The sequence below is a fragment of the Podarcis pityusensis genome (genome assembly GCF_964106645.2).
Source record: "Podarcis pityusensis genome assembly, chromosome: 8".
Taxonomy (NCBI): Eukaryota; Metazoa; Chordata; class Lepidosauria; order Squamata; family Lacertidae; genus Podarcis; species Podarcis pityusensis.
The window spans coordinates 72464960-72484580 of NC_138033.1; the positions used below are offsets into that span (position 1 = coordinate 72464960).

Genomic DNA, 19621 nt, shown 5'->3' on the forward strand with positions numbered 1-19621 from the left:
TGCCAGCGGAGAGAGCCTGTCTCCAAGTGGCCATTAGATAAAGATCAGCAGGACGAGGCAGGACCAAGAGGGCTTCTTCTGATCACTGTGGTGGGCAGGTAGATCTACACAGGTGGAGCCATTGTTTCAGATAGCGTGGTCCTAATCTGTGTATGGCCTTGAAAGTTGCCAGCAGTACCATTAAACTTGGCTCTGGAGCAAATCGGCAGCTAACACCCTTTTCGCAGCTCTGGTGATGTCGGTGTTATATGGTTTCCCACTTAGGAGTCTAGCTGCAGCCTATTGCTTCCAAACTTGCCGCCATCACTGCATCCCAACTGCCCTGTCCCCACCTGATTGTATTTGCAGGCCTGTTGCTTTATTTTAATGTCTCTTTTTAGGGAGGGTTCAGAAACATCCTGCTCTGTTCCTCTAATGCCAGTATTGAGATTCATGCCCAGTCCACAAGTCCTGGCTTCCCACAGCTTGTATGGACCTGCCTGTCTGCCAGGATCTCTGCATTGTCACTTGTGGGAAAAGATGCTGGCAGAGGGGCAGGAGAACACAAAAGGTGCAATGAATTCAGGAAACCTCACCCCAAGCTCAAATGGGTTGAGAAACACTGAATTACTTGACTAGTGCTCTTCCTGTATGTGGCTTATGGTGTTTTCTTGTACACCGACATAGCTTGAGCAGATAAGGCTGCAGTTGGATGCAACTGGTGATGGGCAAACTGTGGTTAGCATTAACCTCCAAATCATGGTTTTGAAGTGGGCTTGCAAACCATTATTGCTGGATCCAGATGTCTCAGCAAAGTGTGGTTAGAGCCACTGAGAATGGGGTGAGAGAGTGTGTTGCGGGGGTGTCAGTGGGGGGAGGGAGCATGCCAGCCCAAGATGCTTTCCTGATGGTCTGAATCGAGATTTGTGCGTAAAGGATTCATTTTCAGCTTAATTCCAGCTAAATAACAAGTATAAAATCTGGTGGTAATAACAGCTATTTTTCAAGTCAAATGAATTGTGCCTTTTGTCTGCTCCTAATAGATGAGCCTTCAAAGACCATTGTTTGAGCCACAATCCTAGTTAATATCCTGCTTTGACAGTCTTCTCTTTATTTTAATCAGCTTAAATACTGAAGCATTAGATATCTTTACAGCCACTATCACCGAAACCTACTTTAGGAGGGGGGGGGGGAGGATTGCTTAGCATAGCAGAATAACTGTAACCTTGTGTACGTTGTGTTGGCTTCATGCGTTTTGCTGAACAACTGTAATGTTTGAGAGAGATCCTGCCGTTCTTCTCTTGGGATGAGTAAATAGGCTCAGTTGGGAATGTCCCACTTCTTGCCTGTCTGTTGTGAAGGGCCCCTGGGATAGGTCCCTGAATAACTGGGACAGCATATACACAGTATATATACTGCTCCAGTATAGAGTGGTGCAGTCTATAAATTAATAAATAATAATGACAATATCTTCTGTCTGCATGGTGCTTGGAGCTTAACCACGGTCCATCAAGTCTCCCGTTTCAATCATAAATCTACCATACGTTTATTTGTTGGTCTTGGGTACGCTGCTATCTCTTGGCCTCCATAGTCCCTGACTTCTTTGCTGGGTATGGGAACCTGCCTGGGAAGTTGGTGAGTCAAACCAAGATGACAGCCAGCACTAGTGCCAATCTAGGAGTCCCTGTGTGCCAGGGGGCACACAAATTTTGGGTAGGTGCTCAACACCCACACCACGGGGCTCTGATACGACTTCCAGTTTCTACATGCAAAGCCTCAGAAGTGACCACTGGTAGAAACCGGAAGTGGCATCAGAGGTCTCGCGAGGCCTCCAACATGACCTCCGAGGCCCTGGAAGCGCTGCTGTGGCGCCAATGTAACATGATGTCATGACATCATGTTACATCGCAGGTGTCACTGGGCACCCACAATTGGGGGGCCAAGTCAGCACCCCTGACAGCAAGTAAGAGGACAAACTACCAATGTCGAAACCGGTGGGAAGAAACAGGCTGGATTAGTGGCCAACTGTGGGTTTGGTGACAAAGGAGAAGTTGCTGGCCTGTTTGCAGGTCCTGGAGACCTCATGGAACATCCTGGCTGCTTCCCAAGCAGTATATATAAAGGGGAACCTAGGAAGCTGCCTTATGCTGAATTGGACCATTGGGCCGTCTAGCTCAGTCTGGTCCATAGCCATCTAGTCTGCATTGACTGTTTGCAGCTCTCCAGGCAAGAAGTCTCTCCCAGCCCCACCTGGAGATGCTGGGATTGAAAATGCAATCTTCAGCATTCAAGGCAAATGTTCTACCACCGAGCTACAGCCTTTCCCCCAGGAGGTGATGGAGCAGTGGCCCTGTCCCTTTGTCAAGATCCCAGGGTTAGCTGGAAGAAGCTGTTTTGGGTGCCATAAAACAGGCTCCATTTCCTTATCCCAAGCTACAAAGAAATCTGGAATCTGGCTCCATTGGGGGAAAGCTTTAAAAGGGGCACCCGCCCGCTGAGGCACAGAACTGCTGAGAAACTGACTGGACTATTGACTCCATAGGTGTGAGGTAAGAATGACTGAGAATTGTGTATATCAAAGCCCTTTGATCACTCTGGAAGTGTTCAATACGTTCTAAGGAGCCCTCTCACTGGATTTATCCAGTGTGATGCTGTGAAGTGAATCTTGAGGCCAAGCTGACATTGAGCAGTTCCAGTAGGCATGCTGGTCCCCCAGCAGTTAACACGTCCCTTAACAAAATATAGGCTCCAACAGAGTGAAAAACACAAAACAGTTCAGTCAAAGAGAGAGGCATATCAGTTCTTCTGCAAATGAAGATAAATCCAGTGTCCTGTCCTTGATGAAACAGCCTTGGGGCAGATATCCTAATTTTTAGTATAATAATTTGCAGCTATGAAAAGCTCCTCGTAAATGCATTGTCTGGTTGATAAGTGCCATTATGAGCATTGAGGCTGGGAAACGGAGGTTCCTAGCTCAAACCAGTGAGTCTGATTGCTGATGGTGCATCGGTCATTCCAACAGCAGTTAGTTACATAGATTACACATGCTGTGGCTTCGAGGGATTTTTTGTTGTACGTTGCTGAAGATAGATGCTTTTGGATGAGTGGTGAGCATGCTTGTTCAAACAATCCTCTTCAGGTTCTCTGCCGCAAATGAAGCAAGGGCCGGTGGCAGCTTGCGCAAAGTAACCACGATGATGATGGATGTGTTAGCAAATGTCTGTAAACAGAGCCGCTCTTCTCTTTGCCGATCTCTTCTTTTTTTAACATCTTGAGGAAACAATCTCCACATTTTTAGAGAAGCCGGAGTCACTTAAAGAAAAAGCAACAGTTATTTAATACACTTTGTCACTGGAAGTAGGTAGGTGGGCTGTGGTGTGTTTTGTTGGCTTGAACATTTCAATTGCAATGTATCGACCCATTTACCAGTTAGGATAGTAGCTGTTGTGAACAAACATTAATGGTAAAGGTAAAGGGACCCCTGACCATTAGGTCCAGTCACGGATGACTCTGGGGTTGCAGCGCTCATCTCGCTTTACTGGCCAATGGAGCCAGTGTACAGCTTCCGGGTCATGTGGCCAGCATGACTAAGCCACTTCTGCCGAACCAGAGCAGCGCATGGAAATGCCTTTTATCTTCCCGCCGAAGCGGTACCTATTTATCTACTTGCACTTTGATGTGCTTTAGAACTGCTAGGTTGGCAGAAGCAGGGACCAAGCAACAGGAGCTCACCCCATTGAGGGGATTTGAATCACCGACCTTCTGACCGGCAAGCCCTAGGCTCTGTAGTTTAACCCACAGCGCCACCCAGCTTCAAATACAGAAACTGCCTGTTGCTGTCACATCAGCCAATGTTGGCAAAGCACAGGAGCATCAGAAGCTACCTTAAAGCAAGTCAGACTATTTGTGCACCTAGCCCAGAATTACTCTGACTCTTTCTCTCTTGGATCTTGGGCAAAGAGGTCTCTCGCGTCGGCTGCCATCTGGCCAAATTTCTGGCATCTCCTGTAAAGAATGAATCTGGGACCTGAAAAACACATTCTTTTCTGATCCCATTTCAAGTTCAGTCCCTGTTATCTGTGGGTAGGGCTTGCAGTGTCTGAAACCCTGGAGATCCACTTCCAGTCTCTGTAGTAGACTAGTGGCTTAGCTCAGTATTGGGCAACTTTTAATGTTCCAAGTGTATTTAAAACTATTCAGAGCCATCACTTAAATGGCTCACAGGACTTGGTAAGCCATCTGTGGAAGGCTTAATCTTATGTGTTGTTTGCAAGAGGGATCTCATGAACTCCCTGCTATCTTGCCGGGCCTCTTCATGCTCTTCTATCTTGCCCTTGTCTCAGCCCTTTCTTCAATGGCTCCCCAGGACCTGCTGGGCATTGTAAGGAAACAGTGGCCACCAAGCAGCCAGTGGGATTCAGCAGCAGTATGGCACTCACCCAGCCAGTACCTCAGGATTTATTTACACATTGATTTTTGGGCAAGAATTGGCTTACAACATTTAAAATCCAGCAGCCAGGTACAATAGGGAAATGTAGATAGGTGCGATCTCTCATTTCTGGTCCCTGATGGAACCAGTGGAAGGGAACAGAATGTGCAATGGGCTCTGTCTGTTTCTGATAGTGAAGAGATCAACCCACCAACTTGGATCTTCCTTTTATCTGCAGGCGCTTCCGTCCCCCTGGCAATGAAACACTAGCGGAGCAACCACTGTTCACATTTTATAATGGAAACATTCCAAACTAGGTGCTTGGCCTGAATCTTTAGGCGGCCCTTTGACTTAAAAGGAATGTGATGAAATCGTCACAGAAGGTTGTCTCTGGGATGCACCATTTATTTGAGTTTATAGATTTGGCTTAACCCCAGGCAGTTAGCTATATCAGGTAACAACAATTTCTTCCTTTCTTCTTTGTGAAAGGAACAAGTCTCCGAAGGGCCCGCAATCTAAACTTGTACATGTCTCCTTTAGATGCTCCAAATGTCAAAAGCATGAAAAGCGTTGGACTTTGATGGAGTACAAGCTTTGATATCTCTGTTTGGTTTAGGCACAAGAACAGTAGCTCTGCACGTCGTCTTTTTTCAGGTTTTCCCATCTCCCTCTTTTTAATATGCCTGTATCACCCCCTTGATGTGTCAGAACTCCTAGAAGTGAGTAGGCAGGGCTGGTTACGAGGAAGATGATGGATGAAGAATGTTTATTCCTTCCTTGAGCTCAGCAAGCTAAATTTAGTGAAGTTTTTGGAGATGAAGGGAATGCTTCATCTTCTAAGGATGAAGACAGGGGCAGAAGAGGGGTGGAAGCATCCAATTATCACTTAAGAGAAGCATTTTTCCCTAATCTTGATTTATCAAAAACCCAATTTGTTCTGTTTAGATGGTGTGGCTTCCTTTTCAGATTTTGTTCCCTCCCCGCCTTCCTTTTGAATCTGGCCAAGATTGCTTTTATGTTACTGGGCGCTTCTCAGTTTGTGAATATAAAATTAGAACAGCCTCATAAATAGGTTCACACAAGTTATTAGCAAACAAAATTTTACTGGATGGCAATTCAGTTTATGTTACTCATGGCACAGGGTGGAAGGGAAAGAATCTTCTTCTTCTTCCTTTTCTTTTGAAAAAGCCTAACAACACAAGAAGAGGCTGCTGGATCAAGCCAATGGCTCAGCATCCTATTCTCACAGTAGCCAGTCAGATGCTTGTGGGGAAACCACAAGGAGGACCTGAGCACAAGAGCTCTCTTCTCTCTTGCCATTTCCAGCATTGGTATTAGAAGCATTACTGCCTTCAACCATGGAGGCAGAGCATAGCATTCATGACTTGTAGTCGCCACTGGCCTTCTCCCATACACCAGAAAGAGGTCACACGGAGAATGGTGACTTCCATCCCTGAGCTGATACACTAGATCTTGATAGTCTCATAGCTCTTTCCTAAAGTTTTTATTTCCTAGACTTTCGTTCATCATGGACTGAGTGAGTTTCAGCCGCTCAGCCTCTCCACTTCCTTGCCTTGGAGGTTGTCTGTGGGCTCTGCTGCCTAGTAGGCAGAGGTCAAATGTTGAATGAGGGCAAAGAATGAGGGCAGCAAATGCCACCTGAATAATCATGGCACCATAGGGCTGCCATGTTTGTATCTCTTATACCAGACTTTAAAATGTGGCTTTGATTTTATTCCAATAATATTTTGTGGAGCAGCTTTGAGAGCCTTGGGGGAGCTATATAGCGGGATAGAAGCATTCCAAATAAAATCCATGCTGGGGTTTTAAAATAACATTGAGCATCTTGCTGGTACAGTAAGGCTTCATTAATGGAATTTTATTTTATCTCGCCCATCTTTTAAGAAGCACCCAATAGCATAGTCTTCTCTCTCACAAGCACAGACACACACAATATTATCCTCACATACCCATTATTGCCTCCAAACAAGACTGTAAGGTCAGTTAAGCTAAGAAAGGGCAAAAGCAAAAGTTGACCCAGCCCTCCCAAACCACCTCTTCCGTCCCCCCTTAAGATGCAAAGCCTTTCCAAGTAGTTCAGAAAGAATAGGCATAGCTTACTACCTTGTAAATGCCACGTATTCATGTGCACTGTGCAAAGTACTTAATGTGGAACTTTCATTTGGGTTGTCTCTTTATCCTCTGTGTACCCTTGAGAAGTCAGGGTTCCCATGTTCCCCTGATTCGATATCTGCCCGTTGCATCTGAATGCCATTTTCTGGGAATCTTGGGTGGAGAGAGAGCTGTGGTGCTTGGGTCTGGCTTACGGGCTTGTTGTGGGCATCTGGTTGGCCACTGTGAGATCAGGATGATGAACTAGGTGGGCCTCTGGCCTAATCAAGAACCAGGCGCTGCTTCTGATAGATGAATTGCTGAGACTAAGCTGGGAGGTGAATGCATATAATTAGCAAAGTCTAGGGAAACTTTTCTCTCTTGGGTCCTTCAGAGCAATTAACATTTAATTGGTACTGCCTGTGAAAGCAAAGGCAGGGGATTCTCAGGCCTTGTAAACAGCCATTTGCCTGCTTCTTGGTGGCAGGTGGAAATTTGCCTCCTGGTCCTGACAACTAGGCTGGCAGGCGTCTGTGAACCAGAAGAGAGTTAGGAGGCCACCAACATGGCAGCATCCCAGTCGTCGTATGCCTGTTTTTCATGCAAAAGCTCCCAGTTATCAGTCTCCATCATCCCCTGCCGGTCAGAGCAAATAGGCCAGGGCTGGAAGGACAAAGCTGGACTCGGCATAAGGCAGCTTCTTGTGTTTCCAGGTGTGGCTGACTGAACTCACTAAAATTTGCTAAACTTCCATGTTGAGACTTGTGCACCAGCTCAGCAAGGCTGAGCAAAGCTGCTGCAGTTTGTAATCTGAAGTCCAAACTTCTGTAAAGTCTTCAGGTCTGTCTCCTGGCTGGGAGGGAGGACAGGCTGAGTGTGTTGTGTGTGCTGTCTGAAAAGCCATTTGTGTTTTTGGTCATTCTCTCTCCCTGTCTCGTATTGATCCGGTATAGCTGAGTGCTGCACCCAGTTGCTTTCTGCTCCCAATGAGGTTTTTATCGGCGACAGTGCCAGGCAGTTGCTGTTCCCATCTGCAACCTCATTGATTCCGGGTGTGGAACAGGCTCTGCTCTGAGCCCAACTGATAAGGCTCCCAGTTTCTTAGCAACCACACATGTCTTGCATGAGCAGAAGCTTGTCCTACTGCAGTAGCAGTGACAATCCTGAATGTCTCCAAATTAGCACCATTTTTAAAAATGAAAAACAAGGTAAGGTGCCTGCTTTTCCCCCACCCACCCCCCTTGAGATCTTTGGTCCACGGTTCTTGTGTGAAGTGGGGATTATGGGAGCTCTTTGTACGTTCTCTGCAGCTGAACTATTTCTCTTTCTTTCTTTCTTTCTTTCTTTTAGACTTCCCTCCTTATTTAGTATGGCTGTGCCATGTGTTCTCCTCCTAACTGTTCTTGGGGTGGAAGTAAACAGCAAATCCTCTGACAGTTTGGTATGTATTTTGCAGTGAATTAAAAGCCTCTAAACAAGGCTAGTTCTATCCTTTGAGTCCTGTTGCCTATCCAGAATTTGAGAAACACGGTGACCTCTGCTGGTGTGTGAAAACAGTCAGGATCCAAGCATCCCCAGACATTCACCTCCAGATGATGGAGAAGTCGGGCGTCATCCTGGCACCTGGGCATTGTCACTTGGTCACAAGTGGTCGATAGCCAGGTGCAAAATGCGCCCGGCAAATTTTGAACACCAGTCACAGCAAGCAACATCTTAGAGCCAGGGTGGGGATATCTGTGACATGCCAGTTTTTGATAGGCCAGAACCCTGTCCTTTGGCAGTGATCACTGGGACACATGGGGATTGGAGTCCAACATCTGGAGGGTCAGAGGTTTCCCACCTCTACATTAGAGTAGTCTCTGCTACGTGTAAGTGAAGGAGGAGCCATTCTTTTAAGAATGCACCTCCCAGTCATGCACTTGTAAATATTAGATCATGCGGGAGGATGCCAGTTCTTTTTAACCAGGTTGGTATAAGCCATTGATATATGGTTGAAAGCTGGCGAGCATTGCCTAGTAAGTTTCCAGAAGCCAGATGTGAGCTATGCATGACATCTAGGGTAGGGAAAGCAGGGACTTGGTTTTGTGCATAGCCATCTGTTCACCTGTTTGCGGTGGTGGCTGGTGTCCATCAGGACGAGGAGGGTGTAAGGTAGGGAGCCCAACAGTGGGTGGAGCCAGAACCAATGACAGGTGCAAATGCAGCCAATGGCAGGCAGAGCTACCTGATTCTGATTTTGACCCCATCCTTCTCCTCCCTGCTGAGTTCTACACAGGTCGCATCTGAGACTGAGGAGGATAAAGCTGACTGCCAGGGCCATCCCTGGACTGGCTGATATTAAGAAGGCAGGCAGGTTGTCTGAGGTTGGTGGGGCAGTGCCCCCCCCCCGCATTTGTCCTAATGGGCCAGCTTCTACCATCTCTCCTGCCCCATTACTGGTTAGAAACAGCATTGAACTATTCAACATATGTAGATCTCTGCAAATCGGCTGGCTTTGCATGCTTTATTCTAGGGGGAGCTGACTCTCCAGATGTTGTTTGGCTGCAGCTCCTATAATCCCTGGCCTTGGGCCATACTAGCTGAAGCTGATGGCAGGTGTAGTCTAGCAACGTGGAGGGCAGCACGTTGGCTACCACTGCTTTATACAGTTCTTGCAGTCCAGATGTCCTTATTACAGGATTCCTTTAAAATATATATATAGGACAGCATTTGCACACTCGTCATTTATAACTGCAAAGTGGGGAATCTTTCTCCTCTGAAACAGAGCAACCTAGCCCGCACATCTGTAAAAGTAATCCATATTATGCTTTCTGTGTGTGCCGTTCTGTGTCCTCCTCCCCTTCTGTCCTTCCACCAGATGGATGAAGCCTGCCCCAATCATTACAGGTTTGATTTACAAAGCCGATCAAGGCTGAGTGATACACTCTTTCCCCCATGTGTGCTTTTAATCTCCTTTACCTGTTTGTTTGTGGGTGACTCATCATATTCATCTTGATTTAGAGCCTCTAAGGAAGAGGAGGGTGGGTTACTTGTACTGTACAGTAACAGAAGAATTCCCTGAGCTGCAAGCTTGTAGTCTAATTTTAGAAAAACCTGCCCTCTTTCGCTGAAGAAAATCCCGTTCCCGGTAAGAGGATAGCCGTTTGTTGCAACGCCTCACGATCTCACCAGGTTGTTATCGAGTTGCTTCCAGATACAACTCAAAAGGGTTTGATCTAACCTTTTCTGAAAGCCCTAAACTGTCTGGGTCCAGAATACCTCCTCCTCCCAGACAAACTTGCTTGGCGTGTTAAGATCTTTTACAAATGCCTTTTTCTATCCGGCCACCCATTTCACTTCTGAAGGTCAGGGCTACCAGAGGTGGGGTCTTGGGAGAGGAACTGCAGCTGAGTAGTTCTTTCCTGCATGAGATCTAAGGTTCATAATCTGCCTTTGCCTATTTAAACCATGCTGGACTCATTGCTAAGCCAGGAGTGTTTTTCATTGCGGTTGTATTTGGGCCTTAAATTATTTTAAAATCTTGATTTAATTGTTGTCGTGGGGGTGGTGGCTTTTTTTAAGTGGAGTATAAATGTGCTAGATTATGAATACGGACTACTTCCCAAGATCTGCTCTACCTTGACTAAGAACCCAGAACGGATTGTTATCTCCTCCAGACCAGGAGTTTGGAAGCTGAAGTCCTCGAGTTAAAATGCAGTTCTCTCTGTCTGGCCCTGGAGACCCTCCCGAGCCACACCTCCTTCTCAGGCCACGCCCTCTCTTCCTGGGCCACACCCCTCACTGGTTCTGATCTGTACCCACCTCAGGTCCTTATGTGTGGCTAGAATGTGCCCTCAAACTGGGTGATCCTTCTTGCTTGCCTCTTGTTGACCGCTGGAGAGGTGTGGGTATAGATGGGGGGGGGGGATGTTGCCTACTCTACAAATTTCTCGTCCCTTGTTATGCTCATGTTTGCCTCTGGTGCCCACCCACCACTGGTATGCCCCCCTGCCCAAGGTTGCCATTTCACCCGTCTGAAGCAAGAGACATTTGAGATAGCAAATTTTTCATTTGTAATTTTTATCTGTGAAACAGGCTATAGTATTTCCACAAAGCAGCTTAGTCCCCGCTTAAAATTCAACGCACAGTGCCAGTGGCAGGTGCTGTGTCTAAATGAAATTATTATTTATTTAGTCGGCAAATTTCATAGCCTGCTTTTCCGCAATTGTTCTGGCGGCAGGTTACTGTTAAAGTGGGGTTGGGGAAGTACCAATAAAGTTGCAGCGATGGCAATAAAACATGGTCAAGGGAGAGAAGGAAACAAAGAGCTTGGCAATTGGGCAGCACCTTAGTCATAAAAAGGCTTGCCTGAAGAGACCTTGACGGCTCACTTGAAAGGGCCACGTCTCCCGAAGTTGTCTCGCCAAGCTCAGTGGCGGGTTTCTTAGTAATTGGAGTTTCTCATGTCATTGGAAATTTCCTTGGCCCCAGCTCCATAAAGCTACTTTTTAAAAAGCATGCTAATTAATAATTAGCAAGGATCTTCAGCAGTAGAAGCGTCACTTTTCTGAACCCTTCAAGGAACAGTTTTATGGAGAGATCTTAGGCCAGTTTCCTGTCAAATAGCAAAAAGGATACATATGGTTTATAGATACTGTCTGTCATGACTGTCTGGGCGCATCTCTGCATATTCCAGAAAGGAGCAGCTCCCTTGCCAACATGTGTGTGAGTGTGCGTCTGTGCAAACATGCGCCTCCTCCACAACCTCATCCCTTGTTTCAAAATGTCATGCATGTTGTTGACAAGAAATATATGGCATCCGCCTTCTCGTCACAGCATTTTTGCCTGAAGAAGAGCTGGCGTGTTGTTGCTTCCCTCCCTATGCTGTGTTGGCACTTTTGCATGCACCCAATCAACATTGGAAAAGCATAATGTTCCACTCGTGCTCTGCTTGCGTGTTCTGAAAGTACGCTGAACCCCTTACTCCTGCTTCCTCTGGTTCTCCGCTTGTCTTCAGCTGCCATTTTGGATGGGCCGTTTCAGAGCGTGTGGACCCTATTTCTATAGCATGGTTAGCCAATCAGACCCAGCGGCCCAAGCTGGGAGTTTGTGACACTCTGGCACAGGGTTAGGGTTATGCATAGGAAGCTGCTTTCTACCGAGTCAGATCATTGGACCATCAATCTCAGTACTGCCTGCACTGACTGGCAGCCACTCTCTGCGGTTTCAGGCAGGGAGTCGTTCCCAGCCCTACCTAGAGATGCCAGGGATTGAACCTCAGGTCTTCTGCATGCAAAACAGATACTCTACCAATGAATACTACCTTCCCCTGCTCCCCACTTGGCAAACAAAGAACTGGGGTGAAAAATGGTCGTTTGGGTTCTGCTGGTAGATCTCTGGATATTTTGCAATAGGCCGGCAAAAGGTTTCTGTCTCCGAATTGGTCTAACAATTGGCACAACAAAAGGGGCTTTTCCTTCTCTCCCGCCCCCTTGTCCCCTGCTGAAATGAATAAACCTGGGGACGGGATTACAAAGGGTAGGTTTGCAGCAGGAAAAGGTGTGGTGTGTACACAGCCTGGATCAGCAACACCTGCAGACCCACAACTTCCTCTGGTGAAGGTGAACAGGACTTGAAAGCAAGGCACGCCCATCCTTGAGCATCCACAGATTCTCCTCACCAGTTAGCTGTGACTGCATACAGGAGGAACTGCTTGGTCTTTCCCTGAAAAGGATTCCCACCTCTTCTTCGTGTGCATAAATGGTTGAGCAAATCTGTGCTGTGAGAACCCGACTTGGGGGGGGGGGTGTTCATTCCAGATGTGAAGATCCACCCTATGAGAATGAATCGTTCTTGTTTTCTTTCTTTCATCCTACTACTGAATGTTGTGCCTTTAAAAAGGCACCCCTTTGGGGAAAGGTTAAGCTGTGTACACTTTGCAAGGAATACTAGCCTGTAAGCTTTTTCCCTCCACACACAGTTGTTACTCAACCCCCCCCCCCCCCAAAAAAAAAATCCATGTTGTTCATGCTTGTGTGGGGGTTGTGAGACTCCCCTCTACTTATTAGGCAATGTCATGAAACTGGAGTTCAGCTGAGTTTGCGCTCTTGCTGTAAAAGTGAATGGAAATTTTTACATGAACTGAGAATCTTTATTTTCCTCTATTGCTCTAGGAATCGGAGTTGGAATGTTGCATGGATGCAATGGAGACCAATACCACCTGTCTAGCCGAGAACCAGTGCAGTCCAGGTAAGTTATTGGTGGTTGTTACGCACTAATCCAGTGGTTCCCAAACTCCTTTCCCTACAGGCCGCTTGAAAATGTCTGAGGGTCTTGCTGAACCACTTAATGATTTCTCTTCCCACTTTAGCCATTGTATTGCACTCTGTATGGATTTTAATTGCACTTTTAAGCAACTGCTTTTATTTATTTTTCTATATTGTATTCCTCAGGAACACAATATATAAGAAATAAAAGAAGCAATAAAATGGAGCATTTGTGGTGGATCTTCCTACACTTTTATCCCCACAACAGCCCTGTGAGGTAGACTAAGCTGAATGATGGGGATTGGCCCAACGTCAACCTAGGTCTTAAACCAGAGACTCACCAGCCTTAACTGAATAACTTTCACCCTGTGGTGATGTATGTTAGGGCATCAGGAGACCGCTCCCAGTCAAAGCTGCAGTAAAGACCCACATATTTAGTTGCAAGCCTCTTCTATCTAGCCTTGCAGACTCTCTTTCTGGGGTAGGGGAAAGCAGAGTACAAACTGATCCTTTAGGTCCTTGTCTGGCTTAATTATATTAATTCTATATCACAGCAATTATGTCCACACACTTCTGCGCAACCAACCCTGCGTACAGCCACTTGCCACAGCCCAGAAATACAATTTTCCAAAGAATGAGCTGATAATTTTTGCTGAGCGTAGCCTTGCATCTTGGGCACGGTAGGGGAGGTAAGTGGCCTAGGGACTTCCAGGCAAACGACCAAAGAACATGTCAGAAAATTCTGGTTGGCAAATTAGTGGCCCCCTTTAAAACTAAAAAGTTAATAAATTGCTGGCTCCCCCCTGTCTTGGGTTACATTAATGTTGCAACATAACCTTTGAGGTTTTGTTGTTGAGAGTGATGTATCGAGGAGGGGAGCTGCTGAACAGTTGCCAATAAATTCCAGATTTCGGTTTTTCATATATTTCAAAAGGTTAATCGATCACTATCTTCAGTGCCACTAAAAGAGCTTTGTTGTCATTTTCTCCTTCCTTTTTTTATATTACTGTCAGATAGCTTTGCCCTCCCAGTAGGTCTGTTTTTATGTTTAGATTAAATGTCAGATGTAATTTATCACCAAGGGTATCTAATGTGCCGCTTCCAGCTGAGGGAAGCGGAACAGCCGTGTTTGTTTCCCAATCAGTGCCTCACTCATCATGTGCTTTATGGAATAATTGATCCCCATCGTTGGCTGCGGAGGGCTGGCCTGGTGAGGCTACTAGGCAGCCGGTTTGGGCTCCTGAGATCAAAGCAGCAGCTCTCCACGGCTGATGCACTCCAGCCACTTGTCCAGAAAGGTTGAATGGGGGGAAATAGCTTTGCCCTCTTCCGTGTTGCATTGCAGAGTGCCACGTTAAAGTAAGGACAGAGCCCCCTGAGGAGCTTACAAGTTATGGGCATAGCTGTCAATGTTTCCCTTTTTTTAAGGGAAATTCCCTTATTCCAAATAGGATTCCTCACAAGAAAAGGGAAAAGTTAACAGCTATGGTTATGGGCATAAGAACTCCCCTGCAGGATTTACCGTATTTTTTGCTCTATAAGACTCACTTTTTCCCTCCTAAAAAGTAAGGGGAAATGTGTGTGCATCTTATGGAGCAAATGCAGGCTGTGCAGCTATCCCACAAGCCAGAACAGCAAGAGGGATTGCTGCTTTCACTGCACAGTGATCCCTCTTGCTGTTCTGGCTTCTGAGATTCAGAATATATTTTTTGTTTTTGTTTTCCTCCTCCAAAAACTAGGTGCATCTTGTGGTCTTGTGCGTCTTATAGAGCGAAAAATACAGTAATCAAAGACCCACCCAGACCAGTGCTTTGCCTACATTAGGGCAGCGAGATGCCTCTGTGAAGATCACAAGCAGCAGATAAAGGCAGTAAACCTCCCCTCTTTGTTTCTTGCTAACAAGGGATGAATGCTTGGGATGGGTGGAGTTGCTCTAGAACAGGCATGTCCAAAGTGCGTTTCGGGGGTCTAATCTGGTCCTCCGGTTGATTTTACTTTAGGGTAAAATTGTAAAAAAAGCTCAGCAACTTCAGTCCCCATGCATCGGCCCTCACGCATGTTCACTTCATCAAATGTGGCCCTCTTTGAAAAAAGTTTGGGCACCCCTGCTCTCGAACTTGGAACTCTCTCCTTTTTACCCAGCATCCATTCTGACCTGGGGCTTACAGGGCAATAATAGCACACAAATCCATCAGGTTCTGGCAGCTCATGGGGCAAGTCTTCAGCCACTTTCCAAAGATGAATGCAGTTGTTACATTCGCAAGGAGTGTGGTGGACTCATGTGTTTCTCAAAACAAAAGGGGCTTGCCTTCTCCACCCTGCTTTTGCTGCCTGCCTCATCAGCAGTGAAGGCGGAGACATTAGGGCAATTGGCATTGCCCCACCAACCTCAGCCAAACCCCGCCTGCTTGCCCATTTTTTACAACCGGTGAGGGACGGATTCTGTCCGTGCTTGGCTCTGCCTTCAGCTCCTGCTGACACCCCTGCTTTCTGCACAACTGCTGTGTTTTCAAGCTGTTTGCAGGGAAAGAACCTGCCGTAGGTGAAAATTTGAAAACATTGCGGGGTGTGCCTAAAGCTCTCTCCATCCCCTGGGTCGGAGCCCTCTTGCTCACAAAACTATTTGAATTCTGTCGCTCAGACCTCATGCAAGTGTCCCAGGCCCTATGCAAGGAGCTGTGAGGAAATGGGCCTTTGGGGCAGTCAGACGAATGAAGTGGGTTTCATCTGATGCTTGTTTCTGCATGAAAGGTACTTCTGAGGCTTCTTCTTTTTTTACTCTTCTCATTCTGCCTTCATCCTTTTGTTCCCCACCCCCTCGCATGCAGGCTGCTACAGGCGGTGGAATGAAGATGGCAGCAGTAGCTGCATCAAATGTGATAACGAAACTGTCGCTGCCACGCCAGCGTACAACCTGACTGACTGCCGAAACAGTAAGCCATCTGTGCAGCGTGTTCTTCCCCAATTTGAGCCCTTATAGGAAAGGCCTTCATAGGGGCTTATTTCTGTGCTTCCCTTAGTTTAGACTTCTAAGTTTGGAGAAAAGGTGCAGAACAGGTGACACAGCAGAGGTGTAATGAAATCATGTGTCGCATGCAGAAAGTGGATAGGAAGACTTTCCCTCCCTCTCCCATAGCACGAGAACTTGGAGGCATCCAATGAAGCTTGGGAGATTCGGGACAGGCAAAAGAAAACACTTCTTCACACAGCACATGGTTAAACTGTGGAACTCCCGCCCACTGGAGGCAGTGATGGCTGCCAACTTGGATGGATTTAAAAGAGGATTGGAGGATAAGGTTTATCACTGCGATGGCTGTGTTCTACCTCCACAGCCAGAGGCGGTATTCCTCTGAAGACCCTTTGCTGGGAATTGCAAGAGTGGAGAGAGCTGTTTCACTCAAGCCCTGCCTGCAGGCTTCCCAGTGGTTTGCCGCTGTGAGAACAGGATGCTGGATCCTGATAGGCCTTTAGGTTGATCCAGCTCCAAGGCTCTTCTTGAATTCTTTCTCAAGCATCCTGTTGATGCCCTTATTCTCTAGATTGCTTCCTCCCAACCGTCCAACAGAGGTCACTACAGAGCACTTTTAGGCTTACTTTCCTGAGATACAGTTGTTCAAAGTTGTAATCATTCTTCTATTAGCCACGCTGCATATTTCCTATAGTGCCATCTGTGCACATGGTGCATTACAAAGAGCAGGTGTAACGGATGCTTGGGAGTCTCTTACTCTGAGTAGGCCCATTGAAATTAGTGAAATGACCATGAGCTGGGAAGCCTCTCAAGTTTATATCCTATCATATCCCTAGACGGCCTTAAAACAGACAAAGCTTAGCTTTCACCCTCTTTTTCCCCACTTCACTTTAGCCGCAGGGGGAAATTACTGGCTGCTTTACACTGGGAGACAATGGGAGGTGCTCCCAAATGTTCCAAAGTGACATAGAGAGAGAATTGCAAAAGTAAGACTGTGCTATGAATACCAAATCAATACTAGCAATGAGGGGGGGAGGGAATGTGTTTAGTAAATAGCAGTCGAGTGGCTCCTTAGTAGAGCATCACCTGCTTTGCATGTCGGAGGTCCCAGGTTCGGATCCTGAATTATCCAAATATGGTTGGATATCTTGGAGAGTGGCTGTCAGTCAGTGTAGACAATACTGAGTTGGATGGACCAATGGTTTAAGGCAGCTTCCTTTGTATCTGTCAAGGAGGGGAGTCTCGGCCTGTTGCATTATACGTAAGCACAAAACCTAAAGCAGACTAAAGGGTGGTGTGTGTGTGTAATAGGTAGACCACTTCTGACTTGAACCTAATGTGAATTAGGTAACGCTTTTTGCTCCTCTCCCCCGCTGGTTCCCTTGTAGATGGCGGCAGAGGAATGAATTCCCAGATGAATCTAACTACCGTAACCCCAGTTACTCTGGGTGTAGGTGAGTAATTCTGGGAAGTGGGCTGCGTATACTGAAGGGGGCTGGATCAGAAAGGGCTGCTGACACCCCAGTGTTTGTTCAGGTAGCTATGGCCTTGAACCATCCGCAAAGCTACTTCCATTTTGCCCCACACCTTCTCACCAACTGAGCCAGATCAGCGGCCTCAATTACTCTGTTTGTGAATTCTCCCTTCTGTTAATACTTCTGTTGCTTTAAGGCACTCATAGCCCCCTCCCATCCCACCTCAGGGAGATTTTCTCCCAGTTTGCTTCTGGAAAAGGAAATGGGATAGAGCACCCTTAAATAGACAAATTTGGAAATGAACAAACCTCCAGAGTCCAGACTGCATCCATCATCTCTGACAGTTCTTTTTTTTTTTTTTAACCATTAAAGATGAAATTGCTCCTCTTCTCACAAAAGTATGTGTCCTGCTGTTGGAAACCAGTTGCTGCCACCCCCTCAAAAAAAAAAACCACCAACCCTGAAGATTGTGTCTGACACATAATTTCATTGTGTATATTTGTTGATTTTACCTGGTGTTATAATTTTATTATGACTTTTTAAAGTCTGCTTTAATTGCTTGTTTTTAATGAACACATTGCACCGTTTTATGGAAAATGGCTTATTTATGTGTGTGTTTGCTTTTGTTTGATGGAGTGGCATATACATTTTTTCTGAATAAATAGTGACAGTTGCGAGGACCCAGTTTTGCCTGTGACGATGCTAGGAGGCCTGTTCATCCTCTCTCCTGTCTCTCCTTCACAGGGGGCCCAGAAGTAGCCGCTTCTCTTATCTTTGGGACGTTTGTCATCAGCCTCTTCCTCATACTGTGTGTTGCTTCGTTCTTCTACCTCAAACGTGCCAACAAACTTCCAAATCTCTTCTACAGAAGGAGCAAAGGTACGCTGCTTCTGTCGCTTCCATCTTTAGCCAATTTTTTTTTTTAGGTGGCTTTGGATCCAGATCAACGTGTTGGCACATCCCATCTTTCTTCCATCATGGAATTCAGGATGGCTTATGTGGGTCACCCAGGAGATCTCCCACCTAGGCATTGACCAGACCCAGGCCTGGTTAACTCTCAGCAAGATGCAGCACCGTCTGTCCTCAATCCATGCCCTAGGATAAGTCTTTCCCCAACCTAGTATCCTCCAGATGTAGTTGTAGTGCAGCTTCCATCATCCCTGGCCATTGCCCATCCTGCCCGAGACCGATGGAAGTTGCATTTCAGTACACTTCAGTACACCAAAGGAGGCAGTGGCTTTCAAGCTAGACTGTTCCACTGCCAAGCAGTTCTTAGTGTTGAGGCATTTAGCTGAAGTCTATTTCCTTGCAAACTCCCACCCATCACTTCTAGCTCTGCCATCTGCAACAAGAGAGAGCAAGTTTTGTACCAGTGAATTCCATGAGTTACCATATTTTTCACTCTATAGGACGCACCCGACCATAGGACGCACCTTGTTTTAGAGGGGGAGAACAAGAAGAAAAATTCTCCCCCTCTCTGCACAGCGCCCCTTTGGCGAAGCGGCAGGAGAGGGGTGCTGCGCAGAGAGGGGGAGAATTTTTTTTTCTTGTTCTCCCCCTCTAAAACAAGGTGCCTTCAGTGAAGGCAACCCGAAGCCTCCAGAGCACGGCGGGAGCTCCCGCTGATCTCTGGAGGCTTCAGGCGGCTACCTTGGAAGCCTAGAGAGTGAGAGGGGTCGGTGCGAGAGCGAGAGGGAGTTCCCACCGCGCTCCGGAGGCTTCAGGTTCCTTTCGACCTGCTCTTTGGGGCTGGAGGTGGCTTTCCCCAAAGAGCAGGTCGGGGAGCAGCGGAAAGGCTGCGCATAGCCTTTCCACTGCTCCCCGCGCTTGTGGGGCTGGCGAGGGAAGCCCGGGTTCCCCATCCCCAGGGACCACACATTTGCTCCATAAGACGCACAGACATTTCCCCTTAGATTTTAAGAGGGAAAAATTGCGTCTTATGAAGTGAAAAATACGGTAAATACACAGAAGCAGCAGTTCCTTGTTCCATTCTTTGGGGATTTGAGCTGACCAGAACTACTTCCAGGTCATTTTGAAACAAGCATCCAGCATAGGGCAGCTTTGTGTGTACAGTTCCTGCAACTGACATTGGACCAATTAGATCACTAATACTACTACTCTCTCTTTTAACCCTTCCTCTTTAGGGTCTGTTGTACAGTCTGCTGAATCAGTAAGTAAAACTCCAGCCTTTATAATTAATCTTTCTTAACAGGAGTAGCAATAAGTCCTGAGTTTCCAGACTCAGGCTTCAGGCTCCATAAAAGCTCTGTTTAGGAGCACCGAAACTAACAACAGTTGATCGCTTCTGTTGAAACCATTCCCACTTCATCTGTTTTGCAGTGGTGGGTTACTGCTTCAGTCTGATGACTGAATTGTAGCAGAACTGTGTTTCGGGTTTCAAAACCTCTCAAAT

The 19621-nt window shown here is 46.7% G+C and overlaps 1 protein-coding gene and 1 long non-coding RNA gene across 7 annotated transcripts in view; one reads left to right on the forward strand and one right to left on the reverse strand.

The window, feature by feature from the left end:
- The window catches only part of LOC308482791 (uncharacterized protein C1orf159), a 36621-nt gene that overhangs the window by 12501 nt on the left and 4499 nt on the right, over nucleotides 1–19621 (forward strand). For 3 of the 6 annotated variants that reach the window (XM_081016310.1, XM_081016313.1, XM_081016311.1), the window contains 6 exons: nucleotides 7871–7961; nucleotides 12673–12748; nucleotides 15594–15698; nucleotides 17122–17187; nucleotides 17953–18087; nucleotides 19353–19378. In XM_081016310.1, coding sequence (XP_080872436.1) covers nucleotides 7890–7961; nucleotides 12673–12748; nucleotides 15594–15698; nucleotides 17122–17187; nucleotides 17953–18087; nucleotides 19353–19378 — 480 coding nt within the window. In that variant the 5' untranslated portion in view covers nucleotides 7871–7889. Of the gene's footprint in view, nucleotides 1–7464; nucleotides 7729–7870; nucleotides 7962–12672; nucleotides 12749–15593; nucleotides 15699–17121; nucleotides 17188–17952; nucleotides 18088–19352; nucleotides 19379–19621 lie in introns of those variants that run through there. The other 3 variants (XM_081016314.1, XM_081016315.1, XM_081016312.1) reach the window with 2 other exon arrangements.
- On the reverse strand, nucleotides 16–11353 carry LOC308482851. Its single transcript, XR_013989460.1, has 3 exons — nucleotides 10138–11353; nucleotides 2562–3291; nucleotides 16–1754 (listed from the first exon to the last, which is right to left on the reverse strand). It is a non-coding gene; the product is annotated as an uncharacterized lncRNA (long non-coding RNA).